At 39.0% G+C, this 26,130-nt stretch overlaps 1 protein-coding gene across 3 annotated transcripts in view; it reads left to right on the top strand.

Moving 5' to 3' along the window:
* Positions 1–26,130, top strand: part of phldb2b (pleckstrin homology-like domain, family B, member 2b) — a 101,222-nt gene that overhangs the window by 1,083 nt on the left and 74,009 nt on the right. For all 3 annotated transcript variants that reach the window (XM_007908717.2, XM_007908714.2, XM_007908713.2), the window contains exons 2-4: positions 16,354–16,428; positions 17,332–17,455; positions 19,973–20,155. In XM_007908717.2, coding sequence (XP_007906908.2) covers positions 16,354–16,428; positions 17,332–17,455; positions 19,973–20,155 — 382 coding nt within the window. The remainder of the gene's footprint in view (positions 1–16,353; positions 16,429–17,331; positions 17,456–19,972; positions 20,156–26,130) is intronic.

Here is a 26,130-nt window from a genome sequence, read left to right as displayed (position 1 = left end):
TTTAGATGTGCTGCGCTGGACTAGTGGAACAGGTCTGCATTTTGTCTTTTATTGGCTATAGCTGGCTTCGCCTCAGATCATTGAGTGGCCAAATCCAAATTTTAACTCATCAACTCTACTCTGTTCAGAGTTGGGTCTTGTAACAATTTCTATCCCTGAACTAAACAAGAAAAGAGTAATTGATTTTAGTCAGACTTTGATGTAATTGTAATATAAATTAGTTATATAATAATGTGGCAATTCAGTTTCACAATTTTCTTTGGCATGAAAAAGATTAATGAGCACGACTATGAGGTTTTAGACTCATCTTAAAATGTTTTAGCCTTCGATAGTAGTAAAGGAGGGATCAGTGTCGTGGAGAGAATTAGGTGGCAGCTTGGCTCAGTGAATAGCAACTGCTAAGACCCACATCAAGACTTTGGTCCAGGCTGATACTCCAGTGCAATTCTGGGGAGAGTTTGATTGTCAGAGGTGATGTACTTCGGATGACATGTTAAACCGTGGAACTCTTTTGCTATGTCAGGTGATCCAAATTAGACTCAAAGGAAGTTCACACTATTTCTATAAGGTGACTAGAGTAAATACAATGTTTTCATTGTTTATATCTAAAAGTGCTTTACGAAGTCCGAGTGAGAGCTTTGACGGAGCTAATAATAATAATCCTTGCATTTGATATAGCGCATTTCACGTCTTCTAGACGTCTCAAAGCACTTCACAGAATATACTGTAAAGTGAATTGACTGTATATTTGTGGGCGAACGCGGCAGCCAATTGCGCACAGCAGTGTCCCACAAACAGTCGTGGATTGAAAATGACCAATTTATTATTGTTTTTTTTGGAGGGATTATTATTAGGCGTGTGGAGTGAGGAAACTTGCCCAAGGTCAGGGAAAATTGGCTGCAAGCTTGCCCGTTGATAGTGGGGTAAATGAAGGAACAACAACAAGATTACATTTATATAGCACCTTTCATGTTGGGAGGATGTCTCAAGGCGCATTTCAGACTGTACACTGAGCTGGGGTCAGGGGGAGAGAAGGGAGCGGAGGGGAAGGGGGTGACCGATGGCATGGTCGAAGAGGAGCATTTTCAGGCGGGACTTGAAGGAGGCCACGGAGGAGGTGAGGCGGAGTGATTGAGGGATGGAATTCTAGAGGTTGGGGGAAGCCAGAGTTGGAGGGGATGAGCAGAAGAGTGGGATACAAGAGAATTCTGGGGTGGGAGTTTGCAAGTCTGTGAAGGTGAGGAGAAGGATTTATGAGGTTAAACGCTGGGGGATAGGGAGCCGGTGGAGCCATGTGAGAATGAAGGTGATGAGTTTGTGGAGCGTTATTGTGGGAGAGAAGGTGGGCTGCAGAGGTCTGGAGATTGTGGAGAATAGAACAGCGGTGAGCAAGGTGATAATTGGAGATGCCATAGATATGAATTCACATTTGTTGGCGTTGAGCACCTCAAATGAGCAAATGACAGACGTCTCACCAAACACAAACTGCCTGAGCGAAACCCCACCCATTTCAATCAACCCAAGCAGAACGGGAAAGTGGTTTTAGTCTGTGAAGATGCAGAAAAGGCTGTGAGATCCCAAAGGCCTCTGGGAATAAAATACTGTCAAAAAGATCATAAATTAGAGAAATCTCATGGAAGAAAGAAATGCCTCTGGTGGCTGATTATGGTGCCAAGGGGGTGGTAGGATTAAGAGAGGAAAGCGGATGCAAAAATAAGATGGCATTAACGCAGTATTCAAAAATTATTAGGAAGGGAGGAGAGGAATCTTTCTGGAAACTGGGAAGTAGATATGAGAGGTGGAAGAGGCAAATAACTAAAAATATCCAGCCAGTGGTAAAGCTGCCTAATTTTGGGAATTGAAAAAACAATCATTCAACAAACAACATGGACTTATATAGTCCTTTTCACATGGGCATTAATATCAATGCATATTTTTGATGGCAACTGAAAAGAACTGGGGAAAACTTTAGTGATGAATTCTTGAAGATGTGCCGGCCTGGCTCAGTTGGTAGCACTCTTACCTAAATTAGAAGATTATGGGTTCAAGCCCCATGTCGGGACTTTGAGCTCATAATCTAAGTTAATACTGCACTGCTAGGGGTGCGCTGCATTACCAGAGATGTTGTCCTTCGGATGAGATGTTAAACGGAGGTTCTGTCTGTCTGTTAAAGTGGATTTTAATAATGATAATCGTTGCATTTGATATAGTGCCTTATCACATCACTGAGACGTCTCAAAGTGCTTCACATAATATATTATAAAATGAAATACTATAAAATATTTTGTGGGCGAAATGCCTTTAAAGATTCCATGGCACTATTCAAAAGGAGGAGAGAGTTTCTTGTGGTGTCCTGGCCAACAATCCCCAAAATATAATTAATCATTCAATTCCTGGCTGTTTTGTGGTACATTGCTGTGTACAACTTGGTTGCTGGGTTCACCTACGAAATACATAAAAACTACACTCCATAGATAGCTCTTTGAGTCAGTTTGGCGATGTGATAAGGTGCTATATAGCGTGGAGTCCTGTAGCTCAGTGGTTAGAGCACTTGCTTTGCAAGTGAGACATTTGAGTTCAATTCCAGGCAGGGCGAAACCTTGGCCAAGTTTCCTTACTCCACAAGTCTAATAATAATCCCTCCAAAACAATAATAAATTGGTCATTTTCAATCCACGACTGTTTGTGGGACACTGCTGTGCGAAATTGGCTGCTGCATTGGTGAAGCCAGTATTTATTGCTCATCCCTAGTTTCCCTTAGAACATGTTGTCAGACCTCCTCTGTTTGCTAGTAGTAGTACAGTTGGCCTCAGTGGTCCTGGGTGGAGTGTGTGTGAGAGAGGGTAGGATGGGAATATCTAGTCTTTCACCAGAAAGTTTACAGGGAGTGACTGACACCAAGTGGATCTGTATTCCAGCATCTGTCAGCAACTTCAGAGGTGGTGGGAGAAAGTGCAATAAAGTTCATTCTCTCCAAGAATAAAAGTACAAATTGCAGTAAAATGAGAAAGAAACGTATAGAGGTTATGTATCAGGCTTGGGTCTACTTGGGTTCCCTACCCTCTCTGCATCACCATCAGTGGCTGAGCCTTCAATCACTATGGCTCCCAACAACAACAAAATTACATTTGTATAAGCACTTTTCATGTCGAGTGGACATCCCAAAGCGCTGGACAGTCAGAATTTCGGACCCAAGCTGGGGATCGGGATTGGGGAAAGTGGAGGGCAGGGGGGATCAACAACAACAATATTGCATTTATAGAGCGCCTTTCATGTTGGGAGGACGTCCCAAGGTGCTGGACAGTTGGGTCGGGACCCGAGCAGGGGGGAAGTGGTCAGGGTGAAGGGAGGGAAGGGAGGGAGCGAGGAGGGGGTAAAGACTCGAGAAGGGAGGTGAAGGCACGGTTGAAGAGAAAGGTCTTGAGACCGGCCTTGAAGGAGGAAAGGGAGGAAGCAAGGCAAAGGCACTGGGGGATGGAGTTCCAGAGCCTAGGGGCTGAGGAAGCAGGGCAATCGAAAGCATGGTCAAAGAAGAGGTTCTTGAGATGGGTCTAACCTTTAGAACTCCCTCGCCCTTCTCTATCTTTAAATCCCACCTGAAAACATACCTCTTTGACCGTACGTATGGTCAACTTCCTCCTTCCCCTTTTTGGTATCCAACCCTGCCATTGTGAAGTGCTCTGAGACATCATGTGAAAAGTGCTGTTTGAATATAAGCTGTTGTTATTTTATTTGGTCTAACTGCAGTCAGTATCTTGGTTTGTGCACAATTTTGTAACTTACTATACTGGTTCACCTATATGAACTCTTAAGGTAGATGATTATTGTCTCAGGCTTCCCAGAACCACAGTGGGAATCACACCCGTCACAAGAAAAAGATATTGTATAACTATAATGGGATCTGGTATTTATTACAACAGCAGCAACAATTTGCATTTGTAAAGCATCTTTCACATGGGGCAGCATCTCAGGGCATTTATTAAATGACTGGTTAGATTCAGAGCCAAACAACAATACCGATTTAAGAGACATCTTGGATTTATTCCAGATTGTCTCACTGGAGCAGCAACACCCATTGATTGGGTAGTTGTACAGTATGTATGATTAAATCTTCTGCTGTTGAAATCTTGTTTTCTTCCATCTACTAATCCTTCTGCACATTGTTTTAAAAAGGGGTAACATTTTAATCAATTTCTTGAACAATTATAGCAATATTTTCTTTATTTAGTCTTTTAGCATCTGAATGTCATTTTTCGTTCATAACTTGGTTACTTTTCATCCGTAACAACTATTATAAAATGTGGCATTCATGCAAGTTTAAGAAAAACAACTTTTGAAGTGTGATGAAAACCAAGAATGAGCCGCTTTTAAACAAAGCATAAATAAAGTCTTAACGGTACATTGGCTTGCATACCACACACAGATGCAGAGCAGATTGTGTGGCACTGTACAATGCTAAACATCAATTGAGAACGTCCTTGTTTTGTTGGAAGTTAGGCTTGCAGGACGCGATGGGTGGCAGAAAGGTAGGATTTGGATTTCAGGTTTCAGTTGACATTTTACCATTTCCAGAACAAATGGGTTGGAAATAACTTTTTAAAAAATAACGAATTGAAAGCAAACACTATAAAGCTTTGAATTGGATAATATGTAACATTTGTGCAATTTGGACCAGTGTGGTTTTAGGCATTGCTCCAATACTCCGGGGAATTCCAGGCGCTTACTAACACAGAGCAGAAAATGTACATAATTTCAGAATTTAGTGGTAGTTTCCCAAACAGCAATAATAAAACTTTTTTTGGGGGGAGGGGGGGTGTGGAGGGGTGGCTACTGGCACGATTCGTATTTAGTTTTTTAATGCTCCTTTGATGTTTTCCTATCTCGACCTTCTCACATTATTGCTTTTCCCTTCAAATATAATTGTCGTATTTGCTGCACAGTTTTTCTATTTCTCCATGAACAGTGGCCCTCGCTCCTGCTCCCTGTGCCAGCCAAGGAAAGAAAAATAAATAATCCTTCCATTTAACATAGTGTTTTATCGCATAATTCAGACGTCTCAAAGTTCTGTACTTTACAGTAGTTTTGCTGTTCAGTTTAGTGATTGTGTATTTGCATGTCCTGTGTGATGTAACATTTATACTACTCGTCAATCTGAGAAAATCATCAGTCTGCTCTGTCCAGTTAAGTCAAAGTGTTTGAACTTTGTGAAGTTCTTTTTTATGACTTTTTGATACTGTACTTTGAAACATTGATTAAAGTGAAAGAAAAACTGAGAACGTGCTTGTATTTAAGTGTGGAGTTGGGAATGAATACTATAGTTGCATATGGTTATCAGTCAACATGTTGTTTGTTGTGGTGTGTCTTGGTGATGTGTAGACAACAACAACTTGCATTTACATAGCCCCCTCTACACCAGGCGGCAACCCAGAGCGCTTAACAATGCTGGACAGACATTGGAGAGGCAGCTTTAATTTAAGTTTGCTGCTGGCAATCAGTTTCAACACTAAGCACACTCAATCACAATGCGATTGAATTACGTAAGCAATTTATTTGATTGTATAATAATAATCAGTTACATAGTTATAGTTTAATGTCAATGGCTCAAAAAATCTCATAGTCTTTGAGATTGTTTTAAAATTTAAATTACACAGATATTTGGAATTTCTTAAATTCGGTATTAATTTGGAAGCTGAATATAGTTCTCAAAAAGTTTGTGGATCTTTGGAATTAAACTGGAATTACCTTGCACATCAGCCTTTCTGTCAGTAATTTTATGCTGTGCGACAAAGTATGAAGGCAGTTGTTTTGAAAAAGTATTATAATAATAATTCTTCCATTTGATAGAGCATCTTATCACATTATTGAAGTGTCTCATAAGAATATAAGAAATGCTGGACGAAGAAAGACCAAGGTCCATCTAGTTCGCCTTCCACCTTTCTGGCAGTCGCATACACATATGTCTGAAACTACCTATGTACTACACCCTATAATGTTACTTCCTAAAAGAAAACTAATCTGTGTTTGAAAGAATCAACCCTTCAAAGCACTTCACAAGATTGATAAAATGTAGTGACTATGTATTTGTAGGCGAATGCAGCAGCCAATTTCCGCACAAACAGCTACGACATGAATGATCAATTTTTTTTATTTAGGTGCAGCACTTAATTGTTTCTGCTGCCTGTTTTTGTTTGAATTTCTACATAGTACATTTTGATTCTTATTGACTTATAAATTTAAATTGTATTACAGTAGCATGATATGATTGTCACCGAGCCTTGTTATAGGTGTTTCTTTACAGAATAGTTTTGTTAGGATCTTTATTGGTTCTTGATGTTTTCAATCAGTGATCTAATTTCTTTGATTTTTCATTTAATGACTTGTGCCCCTGTTTTTCCATAGTTTCCATAGCGTGATTCTGTTTACAATTCAATGGAATAGAGCCTGAGGTCTGTTTCTATCTGGATTGCATTCATGTCCTGTTGATGTGTGCTTTTGATCTGGCATGACCTGTTTTTTGTCAGTCTAATGGTGCAAATCAACATCATCTATTGTGTCAGTGTGTTAGCTTGCTCTCCTTTTTATTTGATGTTTTTCAGTGGCAGCTCTCATGCCAGCGTGTGACAGGATGCAAGCCAGAGCTTGTTGGCGACAGATTGAGGAGAGTGAAGGGACATATTTGCTGCCTGCTTATAGACTGTGTTCATAATAATTTGTGATAGTATTACCTACATGATTGATATTGTGCATTTTCCCATTTGTTTTAGCTGTTTTTGTTTTCTAATGAGGGGAGGTGTCAAGCCTTCAGGGCTCACTCAGAGGTGAGAGTGCTACCACTGAGCCAGGCTGACATTCAGGGGAAATAGAGTGGGTAACTAGCGTCTGATGTTAAAATATACCTCAAAGAATAAGCTGTATATGATTTACATATTTATATAATATATATTTATTTATATATTTTTTTGCCCATAAAATTATACAGACAATTCACTTTACAGTATAGTCTATGAAGCGCTTTTAGATGTCTTGAAGATGCGATAAGGCGCTACATCAAATGCAAAGATTATTATTTATTATTATTATCTACCCTGGATTTGAATCTTGTTTTGCACAAACACAAGCGGAATATTGTGACCCATCATTTCTTCTAACCTGATACTATTTTGGGTCACAAGGTTAGTGAGCTTTATACTCTGACGTTATTATTTGGTATTTAAGGCGGACTTTGGAAAACCACATCGAAAGCAATGCAATCTTCAGGAACGCAAAACTCTGTACCCTCATCACACCAGTCTTTGCTAGGCTCCATTGGGTCCCAATTACCAAATGCATTGATTTCAAGATTCTCTCACTCGTTTTCAAATCCCTTCATGCCCTCACACCTCCCTATCTCACCGATTTGCTCACTCCCCCCACCACTCCACCACACACTGCTTCCGTTCGGCTGGCTGCAACCTCCTGTTTGTCCCTCGTCCCCGGTGATCGTGGCTTAAGCCACTATGCCCTGAAACTCTGTAACTCTTTCCCTCAATCCCTCCGCCTTGCCCCCTCCCTCCCCACTTTCAAATCCCGCCTATAGATCTTTTTTTTTGATCATGCTTACTGTCACCGCCCTCCCTCCCTCTGCCCCTGGCTCCGGGTCAGACTCCGCCACTGTTTGTGCTCCGGGGCGCTACCCTGTATGAAGGGCGCTATATAAATGCAAGTTGTTGTTGTTGATGTTGTTGTTGACTTTGTATTATCTTATATTGTTCAAAGAATTTCTTCAGCCTTCAGGCCTGAATATCAATTATATTTAACATGTCCAAGCCATAGCTCTCCCTTCCATATTCCTATGCCACCTCCTAGGTTTGTTTTCTCCTTTCTCTGTCTCTCTCTGCCCTCCTGCAAGGTCTAACTAAACACTTCTTACAACCTTTAGATCTGTTTTTATTTACTCATCAACCTCCTAGAAGCAGCATTCCACGTTCTGTTAATTGCCTGTCAACGTGTCACTTGATTTAATCATTTTCTTAGCTTCTTCCCTTGTTTTTTGAGTTTTTCTCTTCCAGCCATTGTTTCAGTTCTGTTCCTAGAGGCTAACATTAATCTCTTGCTTTTGGACGCTGATTGAACTGCTGTGGTTTTTAATCATTTTGCTCCTGTTTACAGAGCCTTTGTGCTATGTAAGGATATTTGCCAACCTTGGCAGTTTGTTTTGTTTAGGAGCTAAACTTTAGGTAAACGTATTACGAGACCGCATTTAACTTAACTGGGTAATAGAATGTATGTTATGTTATTTTCCTACTGGTCATGATCCAACAAGAAAAATTGACGCTCACTCTACTTGTGTTACGGTCACTTTTGGCACAGTGTATAAAAAAACTTCTCTTAACTTCTCTTCTCTTTCTGCAAACCAGCTACGTGGAGGCTTATATATGCATATGGTTCAGTTAGTACCACTCTCGCCTCTGAATCAGAAGGTTGCGGGTTCAAGCCTTGCATTGAATTCACAACCTTGCAGTTTAACTTGATGCTCCACTGCAGTACTGGGGAAATGCTGCATTGCTGAATGATTGGGAGAACGGAGGGACTGGACTATGAGGAGAGACTAAGTAAATAGGGCATGTTCATGCTGGAAAAGAGAAGATTGAGAGGAGATATGATTGTTGTCTTTAAGATTCTAGAGGGGCAAGACAATATAGGTCATGACAGGCTGTTTCAACTAGGCCAGAATGTAGAACAGTAAAGCCAGAGGACATGGCTTGCGATTGAAGTGGGAGTAAATTCAGAACGAATCTACAGAAATTGTATTTCAGTGAGCAAATAGTAAACCTGTGGCACAGGCTCCCCAGGGAGACGGTTGCAGCAGGAAATGTTGATTCCTTCAAACACAGATTAATTTTTTTTAGGAAATAACGTTATGGGATACACATAGTACACAGGTAGTTCAGGACATATGTGCATGTGACTTCTGGGAAGGTGGAAGGAGAACTGGATGGGCCTTGGTCTATTTTCCGTTTAGCATTTCTTGTGCTCTTATGTTCTTAGGTGCCGCCTTCTGAATAAGACATTAAAACCGAGGTTGGTTTGTTTGCTCAGGAATGTGTGTTTCTCCAAGCTGGCCATAAGTCACCGAATTTACCACCACTATTTTCTGTCTTACAGTATTTTGACACAGTTAATTTTGAATTATAAAATAACATTTTGCAATAAATATAAATTTAATTTTCAGATATAAAATTGTATTACAATTATTTATAAGAGCACAAGTGCAAATTCATTAAACCAAACGGAGCAGAATAACCGACAGGCAACAGAATTCCCACATTTTATGCTTATGGAACTCCTTAATAGCCTTTACCACACAGCAACATATTGCTATGTTAATTATCTATTATTGTAAATAGAATTATCCCCTTTGTATCCCAGCTATATGGGAGAATATACCTAATAACCACTATGGGGCACTGCAACTTCAATCTGTAGAAACAGATAGAAATACACTACAAAATAATGTACTGAAAAGGCTGTTGGGCAAAAGCATTACAGTCGCCATCCTAAAAGAACATATTTTTGATAAAGGAATCCTTCAAATCTTGCCTGCAGGATTAGGTGGCCTTTTCATAAGAACATTGAATGAGTATTTTGCCTTGTTCTTATATTTGGTAATAATCCTTTTGTTTGATATCCCACCTTATTAAATTGTCGAGACATCTCAAGTGCTTCACCAAATTCACTACTTCATCTTCCTCATTAAATGTCCAGAAGCAATTTATTCAGAATAATAAAACCAGAAGCCACGGGCTGCGATTGAATGGGAATACATTCAGAATGAATCTATGAAAACACTATTTCAGTGAGCGAATAGTGAACCTGTGGAACAGGCTCCCTAGAGAGACAGTTGAAGCAGGAAGTGTTGAATCTTTGAAACACAGATTAGATAGTTTTCTTTTAGGAAATAACATTATGGGATACAGTACATAGGTAGTTTGGAACATATGTACATGTGCCAGGAAGATGGAAGGCAAACTAAATGGACCTTGGTCGTTTTTCGTCCAGCATTTCTTATGTTATGTAAATGTGTTTGAAACAAACAAGTTTCAACAGCCTTCAGAGAAGATCTTGACTGATAGGAAAGGAGTTTTAAAGCATGTGATTTACTTCTCGACAAGAAGTCTAAACAAAATGGTCATTCCCTTGCCCAATCCCCCCATCTGTTTTTACTGTTCTTTCTTGGAGACAGAAATAAAACATCTGTGATAATATAACACAAATGTGGTTTGAACCGTTGGGATTTGCACATATTGTATCATAGATGATATAGACTCCAGCAAGTGTCTGCAGCTTTTTCGCAGTCCTGCATTCCCTTTTTCAGAGAAGCGTTAAAAAATCTTTGCCAACTATTCTATTATGGTCATCTGTTTTAAATCAAAAACAGTTGGTGTTACCGTAAAGTACAAAATACCATTTCTCATTGCTTAAGCCTCATAAAAGTAACCAAAGTTATATATCTTCTAATATGCGATCTGCCATCTATTGTGCTATTTTCTACTAAATCACCCATGTTGCGACAGATTTGATTTTTGTTTAGAGTCTTGAATTTAAAAAATTTCGGTGTTTTAAAATCTTAAACTCCATCTTATTCATCCTGCACACCAATAGGGGTTGAATGACTCTTTGAACATACATGGGACGAAGGTTAAAATCCTCCATTGAAGTTATGGTTGACTGATCCCTCGTTATGCCATGTGATCTTATCATTTGAATATTTGGAAACTATTTCCTGTTTAAACTTATAAGTAAAGCATTGTTTACATTGAGTGGCATTCAGAGTAAAACATTTAACAGAACTTGCACCATGTGGTCCTTCATGGAATGTCATTCTACAGTTCAAACAGATAAAATATGTTGACATTGAGAGAGTGTTTTATATTTGTCTGCTTTTTTTAGAATTCAGAACATTTCAATTTAACATTTTGTCCTGGGATACAACTCTCCTTTCATACTGCATTCAATCAGAAAACCTTTGCCAAAGCCACACAGGAACTGAACTAAAGAGTCCAGATGCTTTTGTTCTTGTGAATGCTGGAAGGAAACCCTTCAAATCAGTTTGATGGTCTACTTTCAGGAGTCTTGTTCAGAGATGCCAGAGTGGTGACATCAAACAAGGGAGAAAAAGGGGGGAAAAGGTTTTGTGGTGGAAAGTTCTGCAGTTGGGCTTATGTGAGATTGACGTTTAAGCACATTCACTGGGTAATGTGGGGAACCCTATTTTTTCAGTTTAAATGCAGCATATCTCACCAAGTCATTCTTTATGCTGTCACTGTGTGGGTGGTAGACAGAATTTCCATTTTCATTTTTACTAAGGTACACCCATCCATTGTGTGCATATCTTTAATGGTTCTTGCACTAATGTAAGTTAGCTTTTATCTACATCAAATTCCATCTGGCAAGAGTGGGCCCTTATCCCATTGAAGGTTATCAGTCTCTCTTACACTGCTCACCTGGTTACACAGTTTGATGTTTTATTTTTTGGCCAGCCGAGTGTGTGGTACATGCAGAAACCCATCACTGTTCTGAAATAAAATGTGAAGCTTTGTGGAGTCCTGTAATAATAATAATAATAATAATAATCTTTGCATTTGATATAGCGCTTTTCACGTCGGGAGGACGTCCCAAAGCGCTTCACAGAACACACTGTAAAGTGAATTGACTGTATATTTGTGGGCAAACGCGGCAGCCAATTGCGCACAGCAATGTCCCACAAACAGTCGTAGATTGAAAATGACCAATTTATTATTGTTTTGGGTTTTTGGAGGGATTATTATTAGGCTCTGTGTGGAGTAAGGAAACTTGCCCAAGGTTTCCCCCTGACCTGCCTGGAATTGAACTCAGGTCTCTCGCTTGCAAAGCGAGTGCTCTAACCACTGAGCTACAGGACTCCATTGTATGCTGCAATCAGCAAATTGTCCCTCAAGGGCAGGCTGTTTTCTAAATAAACCTGTCACATTCTGTACTATCTAACCTGGTATCTGTGAATAGTATTCTCACTAAATCATACATAAATACAGTGTTATTTTTCATCTGACAAGGAGCCAGTGGAGTTTGGCAAGGACTGGGGTAATCGGGGTTCAGAGTTTAGTGCGGGTGAGAATGCGGGCATCGGAGTTTTGGATGAATTGAATTTTGTGAATAGTGGAGGAGGGGAGACTGACGAGGAGGGCATTTGAGTAGTCCAGCCAAGTGGTGACGAAGGTGTGGACAAGGGTTTCGGCAGCTTGTGGAGTGAAGTATTGTCAGAGACGGGCAATGTGGCAGAGGTGAAGGAAAGACCAGATTTGATTTGAAAGGCTCAGTGGTTAGAGGACTCGCTTCTCAAGCGAGAGACCTGGGTTCGATTCATGGCAGGGCAAAACCTTGGCCAAGTTTCCTTACTCCACACGCCTAATAATAATCCCTCAAGAAAAAAAACAATAATAAATTGGTCACTTCAATCCATGACTGTTCGTGGGACACTGAGGTGTGCAATTGGCTGCCATGTTTCACTCAGAAATATACAGTTTACAGTATATTCTGTGAAGCACTTTTAAGACGTCTCAAAGACCTGAAATCACTATATCAAATGCAATGATTATTATTATATTGTAAGAACCATCCAGTAGTTAGGATTTATGAACTCTACCATAGAATTTACGATCAATAGAATTCCCAGAAGTCTTGCATTGGTACAGGGGGGAGGTAAACACTTGGATGAACAGTGGTATCAAGTTAACAGGTTAATGGATCAGTTTGGGGGAGGTCATTCATTACCAAATATAATATTAATTTTATAAATGAGTCCAGTAAATAAATAGATGAGTACACAAATAGATAAATAAATAAAAGGGTGTGAAGCTATTTATTGAACAACTTCTTCAGAACAAAACCATGTTGGAACCTTTTTCTAGAGCATCTCTTTCAAAATGCTTTGAGACTTCTCAAAGATGTGATAAGGCGCTATATCAAGTGCAAGGATTACTATGATATCTCTTCAACTCATAAATATCTCTTCAAGCTATGAAGCTATTTAACATCACTAAGTAATAATTTTTATTCCAGTAATTTAACTTTTCAGTTTCAAAAAAACTGACCTCTTAGAACCTGTTATTATCAGAATATTTGAACAGCACACATGTTTTTGCTTTTAGACAATATTTATTAAATTAAAAATGTGTTTATCATGTTGCTGAAGTATCTATTTTCCAACTTTGTAATGAATCTTTTGACACAAAAGCACAACCCATTCACATGTCATCTGGGAACAATTAGTGATTTCTTTTCATGTGTTCTGGGAAAATTGTGCAACCCAGATGCATATGAAGCAGCTTTGGCATCAACTGGCATGCTTAACAAATAGCATGTGCAAAAATAAATCTTTAATTGTAACCATAACTTCCTGTATAGTTTGAAATTGTTGGAGCTGCTGCGCAGTCAGGGTGTTTAGATTTGAATATTGGAAACACAGTGCAAAATTGAACTGTTAAAAAAAAATCTCCAGTAGCTGGCACTAACTCACAAAAAGTTAAGTCAATAAAGGTACATGACGGATATTGTAAAATAGTGTGAATTAAAAGTTTGGAGTGAGCTTGTCAAATGGGATTGAGGCACTATCAGCTAGTTCATGTATCAGTCGGCTGCATTCACATCATCTTCGTATTGGGACTTTGCTGTGTCCTCGATTGGGAAGGGTAATGGATTTGATTAATAAAAGTATTAATTGAAATGCTCATCAAGGAGTATCACTTGGCTATGGAAAAATATAAATTAGTTATCTGTTCCATAGATTAATTGGAGGTTATTTAATGTTCATTTAAGAGATGTGTGAACTGTATTTTTTTCTAGTTTCCCCTGCTCTAAGACGTTAAAGTCACTCATTTCAACAACAGCTGCTTGTCACTGCATATTTTTTAACATGTGTTATACTTATGGACTATATAGGTCAAGGAGCAATAATTTCTCTAACCTGTGAGCAGAAGTGCAGAGGAAATATTGGTACTTTGGGCTATGTGTATGAAATTTGAAATAAATATATTTAAATAATTTCTTGTTTTCACTTTGAAATGAGTTGTGTGCCATCATAACACAGCAATAATTTTGGCATAAAAATAGCATTAAAAAAACTTTTAAACGTTTAAAAAAATGTTAATTTACAAAATATTAGACACTCGTAACATTTGTCCAAGTAGCTCTGAAGCCAATTTGTTTTCATTCTTCCTCATTTTATCTCTCACCAGGTTTCTCAGCTTGATCTGGTAATTCAGATAATCTCTTTCATCTTTTCCATACCTCCAACTCTAACTCTTACTGTGATAACCTAGGCTTTAGCCACCACACACTTTCCCTCTGAAGCTATCTTCCAAAATTCCTTTGCCTTGCTTTCTCTGTATCTATCTTCAAAACCTTCCTCAAAGCATATCTCGTTGTTTGCGCTTTTGGTCAACATACTTAATTCTCCTTACTTGGTGGTTCCTTTCAACTTTGACACCATTTTCCTATGTGACCGGCACTATATATGGTACTGTATATTTAGTCCTGTAACGTAGTGGTTAGCGCACTCGCCTCGCAAGGGAGAGAGTTTGATTTCCAGTCGGCGAAATCTTAGGCAAGTTTCCTTACTCTGCACGCTTCTATTTATTCAGCAGTAAGTAGGAACCTGGTTGTTAGCCTATTGGTGGATTGCTTTCCAGGGGTTATAATCTCTTATCCACGACTGTTTGTGAGAAACTGTTGTATGCAATTGGCTACCGCGTTTCACCCACAAGATACACAGTCACTCCACTTTACAGTATATTCTGTGAAGTGCTTTGAGACGACTTGACAATGTGTTAATAATAATAATAATAATAATAATCCTTGCATTTGATATAGCGCTTTTCACGTCGGGAGGACGTCCCAAAGCGCTTCACAGAACACACTGTAAAGTGAATTGACTGTATATTTGTGGGCGAACGCGGCAGCCAATTGCGCACAGCAGAAGGTGCTATATCGAATGGAATAACAACAACAACTTGCATTTATATCGCGTCCTCCACGCGGGGTAGCGTCCCGGAGCACAAGGATTATTATTATTATATAAATGCAAGTTATTGCTGAACCTGCCAATCTGTGGTTTTGTTCTGCTTTGACACAAGAATGAGTTTCAGGTGTTTATCTGGGAAAGTTCCAGAAGCCGTGTGTGAAGTAATGTGTGAAGCTTTGACGCTAGTATTCTTTTTTAGATGCTGAAGTCAAAGCAGATGATTTGGATTTGATTTACTGTATCACAACATCGACCTTGCCTATTTTACCTTAAGATTCTGGGCTGAGAACACTGTAGCCAGTGATTGTATTGGAAATTGAAAACCATAGCACCAGAATTAGCTGCAGCTTGAATGTTTATTGGCTTCCGATTTCAGAAAAGATTGTTGAAGTGGTTCCATTCAAATATTGAGCCAAACTACTCTTTAGTCTGTGATCAATGCACTTTAATGGACTTGTGCTTTTGCCTTTTCCCCGCTTTTAGCAAGCCAAGTAATCATGATTGGAACATTATGAGTGAAATCATGTGTTTGAGCTCAAGACAAATCTCAGCAAGAATTGTAGTGTTGAGGTGTGACCTACGTGTAGAATTCTTCTAAACTCCTCTTCAAAGTAACTGGTTACAGTCCCCTTGAAAAGATAAAACAATCGCCAAACCTTTTAGGATTTTTGGTAGAACCTGGTATCTCTTTCCCCCCCCATCCCTTCACATCACACATGGTCATTATGTTTGGCCTGAACACTGCTTCCTCGCTCCACATGGAGTCCCTGCCAGCAGCCTTGTGTCTCTGCCAGAAGAGAAGGTGTCAATGACTAATGGGCACTCAAAAAACAACTAGGATTGATTTACTCTCCTACATAGTGAAGTACAAGTAAGGTTTGCAACATACTGAATTTAATACAAACCGCCCATTAACTGCCCATGAACACTCATTGCAGCAGTCGTCTCTGATTAGGTTGGTAATTTCAGTCATGGTGACTATTTCCAGCAAGCAATGTATGTAATTGCCCACAAAATATACAGTCAATTCACTTTATAGTGTATTCTGTGAAGTGTTTTGAGACATGTCGAAGACGTGATAAGGCGCTGTATCAAATGCAAGCATTATTATTATTATAACACCTTTCATATCAGGAGGACATCTCAAAGCCCGTCACAGGATATACTGTAAAATGTGGTAACTGCATATTTTGTAGATAAATATGAAACCTTCATAAACTATGAAACCTTTGTGCACTAATTTTAGCATAGAAGAAAGTTGTTGTATATATATATTTATACCAAACATGAATATGTGTTTTTGTAAACCCGTATAGGATGCTGGAGAATTTGAAGAGGTGAATGTGCCTGAAGAAAAGGAGCCACTAAAGAATGACCTCAATTTACTCAAAGTGAGTATTTCAGTGGTTGCACGTTTGGGGCAATTAAAAAGAAATCTGAAGAAAAAGAATTTCTGTTCAACATACTTTTATCTAAAGTAGAATACAAGCCCACAAATATGTTACATATACCGTGAGGAATCCTTGTATTGGGCATTGGCTGGAACTCACCTCTTCAGGGGTTTCACAGTTTCATATTCATATGTATTCATATTTCATACTTCAGGGGAGGGTAAGAGAATTACCTTGGGGCCCAGGGACATCTCAATCGTCTTTAATCTGGCAAATCATCCTACTGGAGACTGTTGTGGAAGAAAAGAGTTCATAGTCCATTGGTTGCAATCTATTCACCAGAATTTTATTGGACTTTCTATACGAGACCATACTGGAGAAATTGAATGAAGATGGCATACAATGCAACAACATATATTTGTATAGAATACCTTTCACAATGGGAGGATGCCCCAAAGGTGTCAACAGTCCAGGGTTTGCATTTGAGGCACTATAGGGGCATAATAGCGGAATGGTACTGAAACTGAAGACTCGTGTTGCTAGGAAGATGAAATGTGGCCTTAAAGGACAGGCGCTAAAATATTCCCATGGGAATTTTTAGCTTGAGATTTTATTTACGGTATATAGAGTAAGATTTAATTCAGAGGAATTTACAGAAATAACAGTAAATAGGCTGGAACCATACTCTTAATTATTTAATATCTATCATTCGGGGCTTGGCCTTCAGTCTACAGAACCTTAATCAGTCTTTAGTTGTAGGTTGGTTTTGTACTTCTCAGTGTTGGATTCTATTATACTTTTCAATGTGTAATCGTTAGTGACTATGCTGTTTTACCTTTGCTATTCACTTATTCTTTGGAAAGCAGTGCTAACATTAAAATTGACTTTTGGTTTTATTTATAGAGGACATCATTGGATATTATTGATATTGGAAAAGGCTTGAAAATGCAGTCAGAACGACCTCACCTGGTCAGCCTCGGAAGGGGACGCCTCAGTATTGCCATCACGTTGTTGCCAATTAATGAAGGTATTGAGAGCAGCATGAGAATTCCTTGCCTTTATACAAACCAAATTTGCATACAAACAGCGAAGTGTCAGTCTGGCTCGGTTGGTAGCACTTTCGTCTCTTAAGTCAAAAGGTTCTGGGTTCAAAGAGATGGGAGTTTCTCCTGGTGTCTTAGCTAACAATCCTTCAGATAAAATTTGTCATTCACTTCATGAATGATAGTGGACATACTGCAATCGCCTTCAAATACACAGTCACTACACTCTATACTAATCCCATGAAGCACTCTGAGACTTCTCAACCACGTGATAAGACACTATATTAAATGCAAGAATTATTATTTGGGTTAATTGTGTATCTGCTGAGTATAAGCAACAATAAATTTCCTGATGTAGGATAATATTATACTGCAAACTAACTATGTTGTTTCTTAATCCTTTCAGTGATTATAAGCATTTCTGAATTTACAGAAATAACATTAACAGAAATAGCCTGGAACCATACTCTTAATTATTTAATGTCCATCATTCGGGGCTTGGAATTCAGTCTACAGAACAAGGTTTCGGTACCTCAAAAACTCCTCTATTGGAATTGTATGGTTTTTAGAGCAAATGGAGAGAACATTATATTATATTACTGTACACAAAGATAAACACACAAAATTAATCTCACTCTGGAAAAGGTAGTTTAGTTTATTACAGTATAAAATTCAATAAATATGCTTTTCCTAATTATTCTCCCTGGAGTTTATTGCAATCAAACTAATAACTGTACATTCTCTGCTTGCTTAATTATTGAGTCATTTGAAAGCATATCTAACCCTGAGCATAGTCAGCTAGACTCCCTTGGGATTGTTACATTCCTGGGAAACAACTGTATTTTTCTTATACTGTACACCCGTTGGCTGGCTACTACCTAATTTCCAGCCTGCAGAAATTATTTTCATGCAGCTCATTTGAATATTATTCAAGTTGTATCATATAACAATAAGCCTTGCATTTTCTGTAGTACCTTATCAGTCGTCTCAAAGTCAAGATTTAATGTGAAGTGTAGTGTATGTGTATATGAAAGTGAACTTGGAAGCCAATTTGTGCACAGAGGTGTCCCACAAACAGCCATGACTTGAACGAGGAATTGTATTTTCTTTCAAATGCTGGTGTAGATGAGTTTAAAATGAAAATGTTAGGAGTAAGAAAGGAAGTCAAGCAGAAAGTTTATATAAATGTGGACTTGTGGAGTCCTGTAGCTCAGTGGTTAGAGCACTCGCTTTGCAAGCGAGAGACCTGAGTTCAATTCCAGGCAGAGGGCGAAACCTTGGGCAAGTTTCCTTACTCCACACGCCTAATAATAATCCCTCCAAAAACCCAAAACAATAATAAATTGGTCATTTTCAATCTACGACTGTTTGTGGGACATTGCTGTGCGCAATTGGCTGCCGCGTTTGCCCACAAAATATACAGTCAATTCACTTTACAGTGTGTTCTGTGAAGCGCTTTGGGACGTCCTCCCGACGTGAAAAGCGCTATATCAAATGCAAGGATTATTATTATTATTATTATTATAAAAGGTAATATTGTAAACAATGGAATAAGTTACCAGGCAAGAGAGAAAATTAAAGGGGTTTGGTGCTACAGGATTCCACACATGGCTGAATCTGCTAACCCCTGTTTCAAGTGATTAATTTAAGATTCAAATGAGCCTAAATGGACAGAGTGGTGTCCACAGAACAGAATGAGCCTTTCGGTTCATTGAGTCTATACCAGATCTCAGAGCAAGCGGCCCATTTAATCCCACTGCCCTGCTTTTCATCAAACCCCTTCAAGCCTTTTGTTGGATAACCCTTTACGACTAAATAGACAATTAACTGGGAACAAATGAAAGTATAAACAGAGATTCTGGGAGAACAATTTGCAGTATTGGAAACAGAGAATAAAGGGATAACTTAGTATACCAGTGTTGTGGATTGTGAATCGTTACACCTTTATCTTTCATATACTTGCCTGCTTCCCTTTTGAAACCAAATGCAGTTCTGTTTCTATCACTTTCCATGTCCCAAAACTTTCAACGCATTCTAAAAACCTGTCAAACTACTATTTCCAGTGCTGACTGTCAGTTAAACTCATGATATGTACTGATTACGACAACAACAAGATTACATTTGTATGATTACTGCTTGTATTGTGAATAATCCATATTATAAATCTATCAAATTATAAATGTAAGATTGACATTGTGTAAACGTATGCAGGTAGCAGCAGTGAACACTTATTGCAACAATGTTTATTTCATGAAACCATATGACTGCATATCTTGTTTCATTACATTTGCATTTACTCCAATAGTTACAAAGTGCCAAAAGAATACATAATTGCTGTGTTCCTTTAATAGCTACGTCTTTTCACGTGAATCGTTACCTTGAAAAACATACTACTTCAGTGTTACTATTTATTTCATGGTGGACACATTGTTTATGGAGTACCAGCCTGTCCTTAACATATTTATGTTAAGTTAACTTACATATTTATGTTTCTGTTGTAGGTGAAACAAAGTTTGGTCTTGAAGATGCTCCTGAACCCCAGGATATTATATTACAAGGACCAGATGTAGCAACAGAGCACTGTTATATCGAAAATATAAAAGGATTGGTAACATTGTATCCCTGTGGAAGTCTTTGTACTATGGATGGATTTTTTATAACTCAACCAACAAAACTGACACAAGGTAAATTTGATTTTGCTCGTTCTATTTTACTGTCCATATTTATCATAACTGATTTTTTAAAGAATATAACAGGTTTATTCTTCTCTGTGCCATATAGTTACTCATGTGGGGCTGTGCCGCTTGTGTTGTGGCAGTTGCCCATTGATTTCAGTCGGTTCAGCCTCATCTACAGTGAGGAGATGTTAACCATTTAGGAGGATCTCGTGGGTGAGCAGGGTTTGGTGTGGAAGAAGGCTTAGGATGCCAAGTATTCAATGAGTCAAAGCCTAGGAAAGCTGTTGAGAATATTGGAGAAATCCACCTTTGAGGTGACAAAAGCAGAGATTATGAGTTTCAGCCTCAAAGGGAGTGAAGTAGGAATGCAAGCAAGAAATATTCTAGAGATAGATGTTTTTCCTGTCAGCATGACACATGCAGAAACCCACCACCACACTAAAGAGTATCCAAACCAAGATGAGATTTTCACGCATCTCACCTACATATGGAAATCCCAGAGATAGATTGCTGGAATGGAATGGAACTCTCTCCCTGGGGGGACCCATCCTGCTTACCTAATTCCAGAAAGTATTAGGCACAGGTTGGCAAGAGCCAAGGTCTGGGGACCCCAGAGTGTGTGTTGGGGGTACTGCTAGAGTCTGACCAGCTAAAACCATATAGCTTACCATTGATATTGCTGTCTGGCAAGTTTTCTTACTGCTTGTCCAGCTAGGACCACCCTACCCATTAGGGCTTTGGCTTGCAGGGCTAACAGGAGCTGAGTGAACAGGAGAAAGCATTTTTGATGACGAACCTGATATTGTATAATGTTTAAAGCACGTGGGGTGGGGGAGGGGGGGTGATGATTTTTTTTAACCCAGAGAATTGTTGGGATGTGGTTATATCATTAGGTCTGTGGGGACACAGAATGTCATTGGTTTTATTCACTCCAGATCTTTTATTGTTGGCTTAGATCTGTGGTAAGCAGAGGCAACTGGAGATCTGTATCTTAGTGAAGTCTTGATGGATCTTGGGATATAATTGCCTGATGTATGTTTGTTACCTCTGGAGGCAGCAACAACAAAATTATACTTGTATAGTGCCTTTCACGTCAGGAGGATGTCCCAAGGCCCTGGACAGACAGAGTTACAGACCCGAGCTTTAGTGACAATAAATAATAATCCTTGAATTTGAAATAGCACCTTTCGTGTCAAGAGAATGATTTAAAGCGCTTCACAGGAGTCACTGTGAAGCATAGTGAAAGTATTTTGTAGGCAAACCTAGTAATGTAAAAGCGATAATAGATGAACGTTTTAAAATCACAAGTCATATTTGTGACTGAACCTTAAATAAAGCCTAAAGTACTGTTCCCGGGGTTTATATTCGACTTGTTTGGAGCAGTGTAAGAGTATTGGAATGATCATGGCAAGGCAGTCTGGACCATAGTTGCACAAAGGCATTTTGGCAAAACAATAAAAATTCTCATTGTTTCCCTGCTCCAGAGATAACCACAACACAAGCAATAAATGCAGCAAACTGGGCTGAGGGAAATTCATGTATATTGGCATCTAATATGCAAAATGTGGTCAGGGTAATGAGCTGTGACTTCTTTAATAGGTATTCTCTCCTCCGTTCCTGAAGTTTTGAATTGTGCTGCAGTGTGGTCCTAGAGGTTCCATCAGCTTTGTAGACAAGTTTCATTCCCAAGTGGCCATTCTTCGCTCCCCTCTCGACTCTCTACCCCCTCCTCGCTCCTTCCCTCCCCTCACCCTGACCATTTCCCCTCTGCTCGGGTCCTGACCCAACTGTACAGCGCCTTGGGACGTCCTCCTGACGTGAAAGGCGCTCTATAAATGGAATCTTGTTGTTGTTGTTCTCATTATATGAGCTTGGACAGAGGGGTGAAAAATGTTTTTCGGGAATACGGCAAAATGGTGCTTCGCAGAGGAAAAAGGACCTTGGATGTAAAATGCATCTGCTCTAGGGGATTCTTTGTACATTACAGCAACTCTTGACTCTGCTCAAACTGTGCCTCAGAGCCATATTTTCCTGAGTTGGTTTGACATATTTCAGGTTCCCTAGATTTTTTCTGATGTGAGATATTGTTAAACTGACATTTTTGTGACATTTTTTTCAAACACACTGAATGTTCACAAGCTATTTGACATTGAGGGTAACAAATCAAACCATTCCTTTTATCACCCGAATCCTGCCTGCACATGCACACTTTCTAATGGGGAACATTGGATGTCAATCATTACTGTGAGCTGGTTGATATTTAACCTTCCTTGCGCAGAGGCACAAAGACCATATTGCCACACTGGCTGAGATCAGCTAAATCAGCACGGACTGAGAATTCAATCTACGTCACTCGGGGATGTATAGGTTAGTACTACATCTGGCAATGGAGCCGAGATCAAAGGTCAGGCTTCTTAGTTATCTCTCAGTCTTTAGCGAAACACACCATTGAATACAGCGTGCAGCAGAATGAGTGGTGTGCACTATAGCATTAGGTCGGTTTCAGAGATGTCATGCTTCGGTTTTATCAGCTCACACAGAATGAGGAAAGGTGGCTTGGATTGAGAATTCTGTGGTAACAGATGGAGTCTGTTTTGTTTAAACATCTGTTTTTAACCTGATTCTTTAGAAATGTATGTAAGTCTATCTTTTTGTAAGCGAAACACCAGCATAATGTTACTTATTCTGGAGCAGTGCTTTACAAAGAAGAGAAAAGATGGGTAACTAGATTACAGGAATATAACCCCCAATAAGAGCAATTCCTGTTAATAGTAAATTTTCTTTGGAAAATCTCATCCCTTCTTGATAGATGTCAACTATATTTCAATAACAATTTCCCCTTATTAATAAATCTGTAGCATTGATGCTGTGACGTCCCGAGTACTGCACACAGTCATAAAATTAATGACCTGGTCAGAAAATTAAACAAGCAGCAACTTCTGTCCGAATGTGCCATTAACATTGTGGGCCATGTAAAATTAATCCCTATTGTTTGCATTTGTATATTCATTTCGAATTGACATGCAGATTTTTAACGCTGGATTTTAGGAATTTTTAAAAACAATCTAAGCGTCCAATGAAACCCTGTTTTGTTGATGTTGAGTATATTTGTTGATGATTTCCATTCTTCCCCTGTATTGCTGACTTGGTGATGGGTGGTACAGCCCTGCAAATAAAGTGAGGGGCCTCATTGAGAAACTGCTCTCAGGCTTGAGCGAGCTCGAAGTTTAGATCGCTGAAGTCTGGTTAGTAAGAGCCATCCACACCTCCTGAAAAAGAGGAAGAATTCTTTATCGGTAGAAATGTATTACAGAAGGGAAAGCTATCTCGAGTGAGACTCTCTTGTTCACCATTTAACAGAAGGTCAGTATTTAGAACTTCAAATCTAAATGTTGAGAGGAATCAGCATAATTATTCTATATAAACAGATGTAGGTCATAGAAAATCATTGTTGCATCTATGCCTTTCTTAAGACATTCAACTGTTCCGAGTAAGTGGTACATAATGCTTTGTAGATCAGTTACTTCACACTGCAGGTATTTATTAATGGCTTGTGAGGTTAACGCAGGTTTCGTATCATTGCTTTACTCAGCAGAAGTCTGAAAGCAGCTTGTTCTTAAATATTGAGGGAAAATAGACTCACTGCAGTGGCTTGCTAAACTCTTGTTTCATTAAAATAGTACAGGAAAATAGAACTATTAGCAGGTACTCTACTGGGAAAACACACAAGGGCTTGAGCTAATGTTTACATTTTATGTCATTTATCTCCTCTGCAAACAAACTTAATGTTTGTCAAATCACATGGCCACAATGTATTTTAGCTTGTAGCTGTGGACACAGTTTGTTGAGACATATACATATTTTAAAGGAATTCTGCTTCCTATTTAAATGGACACTTTCTTGTTTTGATGCTGGAATGATGACAGAAATTATAATCAGCACTGTTGCAGCAATCTTATTTTGTTAAACAATCTTCAGTAGAGACTTCCTTCTGTTTGTCTTTAAAGGAGAAAGCCCATATTGATATTGCAAAGACCGATACATCATGGAAACAAGCCATTCGGTCCAACCTGCTGGTGTTTTTTTCTGCTTCAACCATATTTGTTAAATTTTAAAATTTGTTTCAAATATTATTGTAGGAGGATGCTTGCCACACAGTGTTTTCACTGGCAAGCTCAGAGGATAATAAGATTGGTTTGGATGAAGAAAGTTGTTTAGCTCATCCAGTTTCATCCCTCCAGAAAAAACATCCACCCATCCTCCCATCAACGCATCAAGCTGCTTTTTTTTAAAAAAAGAGTGCAGTGTCCTGGCCTCTACCACCTTCCTGGCAAATAATCTAGTTGTTAATTACCCTCGGTGTAAAGAAAAAACATCTGCCTTGAAACTGCCCATTGCAACTCCAAATCTGTGTTTTACTGTCTTTATGCAGCTTAAATTATTGTTCTGTACTTTTTCAACCCCATTTAAAATGTTATACACCTCTATGAGGTCCCCTCTGATTCCATAATCTCCCCTGTAAATGTAATTACCTTTCACTGGATCTGCAAATCCAAATACCTTTCACAGAGTCTGCAAATCCATATTAATAATATATATAAGAACAGGAGGATTTTCAATACATACCCCTGATACACACCGTTTAATATCTCTGCCTATTTTGATCTAGCTCCCCTAACAAAGGTCTTCTGCTTGCTTCCCTTTAGCTAATTCTGATTCATATCCATGTTTTGCCCTCAATAACCAGAGTATGAATGAGTCTTTCATGCACTACTTTGTCAAACAGCTTTTGGAAGTCTACATATACTGCATCATATGGCTTCCTGCAGTCAATTTGGGCTGTTTCCTTGTTGCTAGGTGATTAAAGTCCAGCAGTATCCCAACGCACACTACGTGATCCCCAAGCCTTGGCGGTTGCCAACCTGTGCCTAATATGCTTCAGAATTAGGTAATCTGGGTGTGAATCAGGTTATTCCTTGCCCTTTCCATTTTCTCCCTTCTCCCTTGAGAATTGTTGTCTCAACTCAGAATCAAAATAAGATAATGGGTCTAAATTGAGAAAAGAGTAAATAGGAGTCTGCAACTTCACTTGGATTTCAGTCTCTTGCTGGATGCCAAGGCTGCAGTCTAGTCGGAATTTAGATGCACATCTGAGTGGAATTGCAGAGAGACACATCTGGGAATGTATAGAAATCTTTTTGCAAATCTTGCAATTTAGCTCCAAACCCTCCCCCATGTATAGTGGAGATTCAGAAACTGCCACTGAGAGAAAAAGATTAATGCTCTTTTTTTCCCTAAACTATATGGCTGTGGCAGCACAGAGTATGGATGTGCTTTATTTGCTCTCTTTGTAGCTTTACATTCCTTCAAATCTATTTTAGTATTTTGTATCTGAGCCAGTGCTTGCTTATGTTCTCTTAAATTAACTTTATGGACATCAAAACGTTACTTGCACTTTAACTGGAGAGACTGAATCCTTAAAAGGAATAAAAATACAGTCTTGCTGACCGTGCTGAAGTGGATTGCAGCACGATGCGGATCAGCCAGCCACAACAGGGAAGAAGAGAACCATAGAAATGTACAGCACAGAAGATGACCAGACATGAAAACAAACACTTTTTTCTTGATGTGTTTGAGGAAGTGCTGGAAGCTTGTGTTTTGTCCATCATAACTGTGCTGGTCTTTGAAAGTTCAATTCATTCAGTCCCATTTATCTGCCTTTTCCCAATAGAATAAAACAAAGAGGAGGAGAGAAAAACAAAGTGTTTGCATTTGAGTTGCGTTGTCTTTCTGTTAACTCAAGCTGAGAATTCCCAGCACCAGATAAAAGGGAAGATAATATGGCATCATTGTCATGTCCTGATTTTTGTTTGCATGTTTCTCTCTCTCGTATTGGTACTGGATAGGGGGATGGGGTTAACAAATATTCTGACCCAGACATGAAAACAAACATTTTTTTCTTGATGTGTTTGAGAAAGTGC

The sequence above is a fragment of the Callorhinchus milii genome, unplaced genomic scaffold (genome assembly GCF_018977255.1).
Source record: "Callorhinchus milii isolate IMCB2004 unplaced genomic scaffold, IMCB_Cmil_1.0 Scaffold4, whole genome shotgun sequence".
Classification (NCBI taxonomy): domain Eukaryota; kingdom Metazoa; phylum Chordata; class Chondrichthyes; order Chimaeriformes; family Callorhinchidae; genus Callorhinchus; species Callorhinchus milii.
Note: the sequence above shows the minus strand (reverse complement) of the source record. Positions and strands in the feature narration are given on the sequence as shown.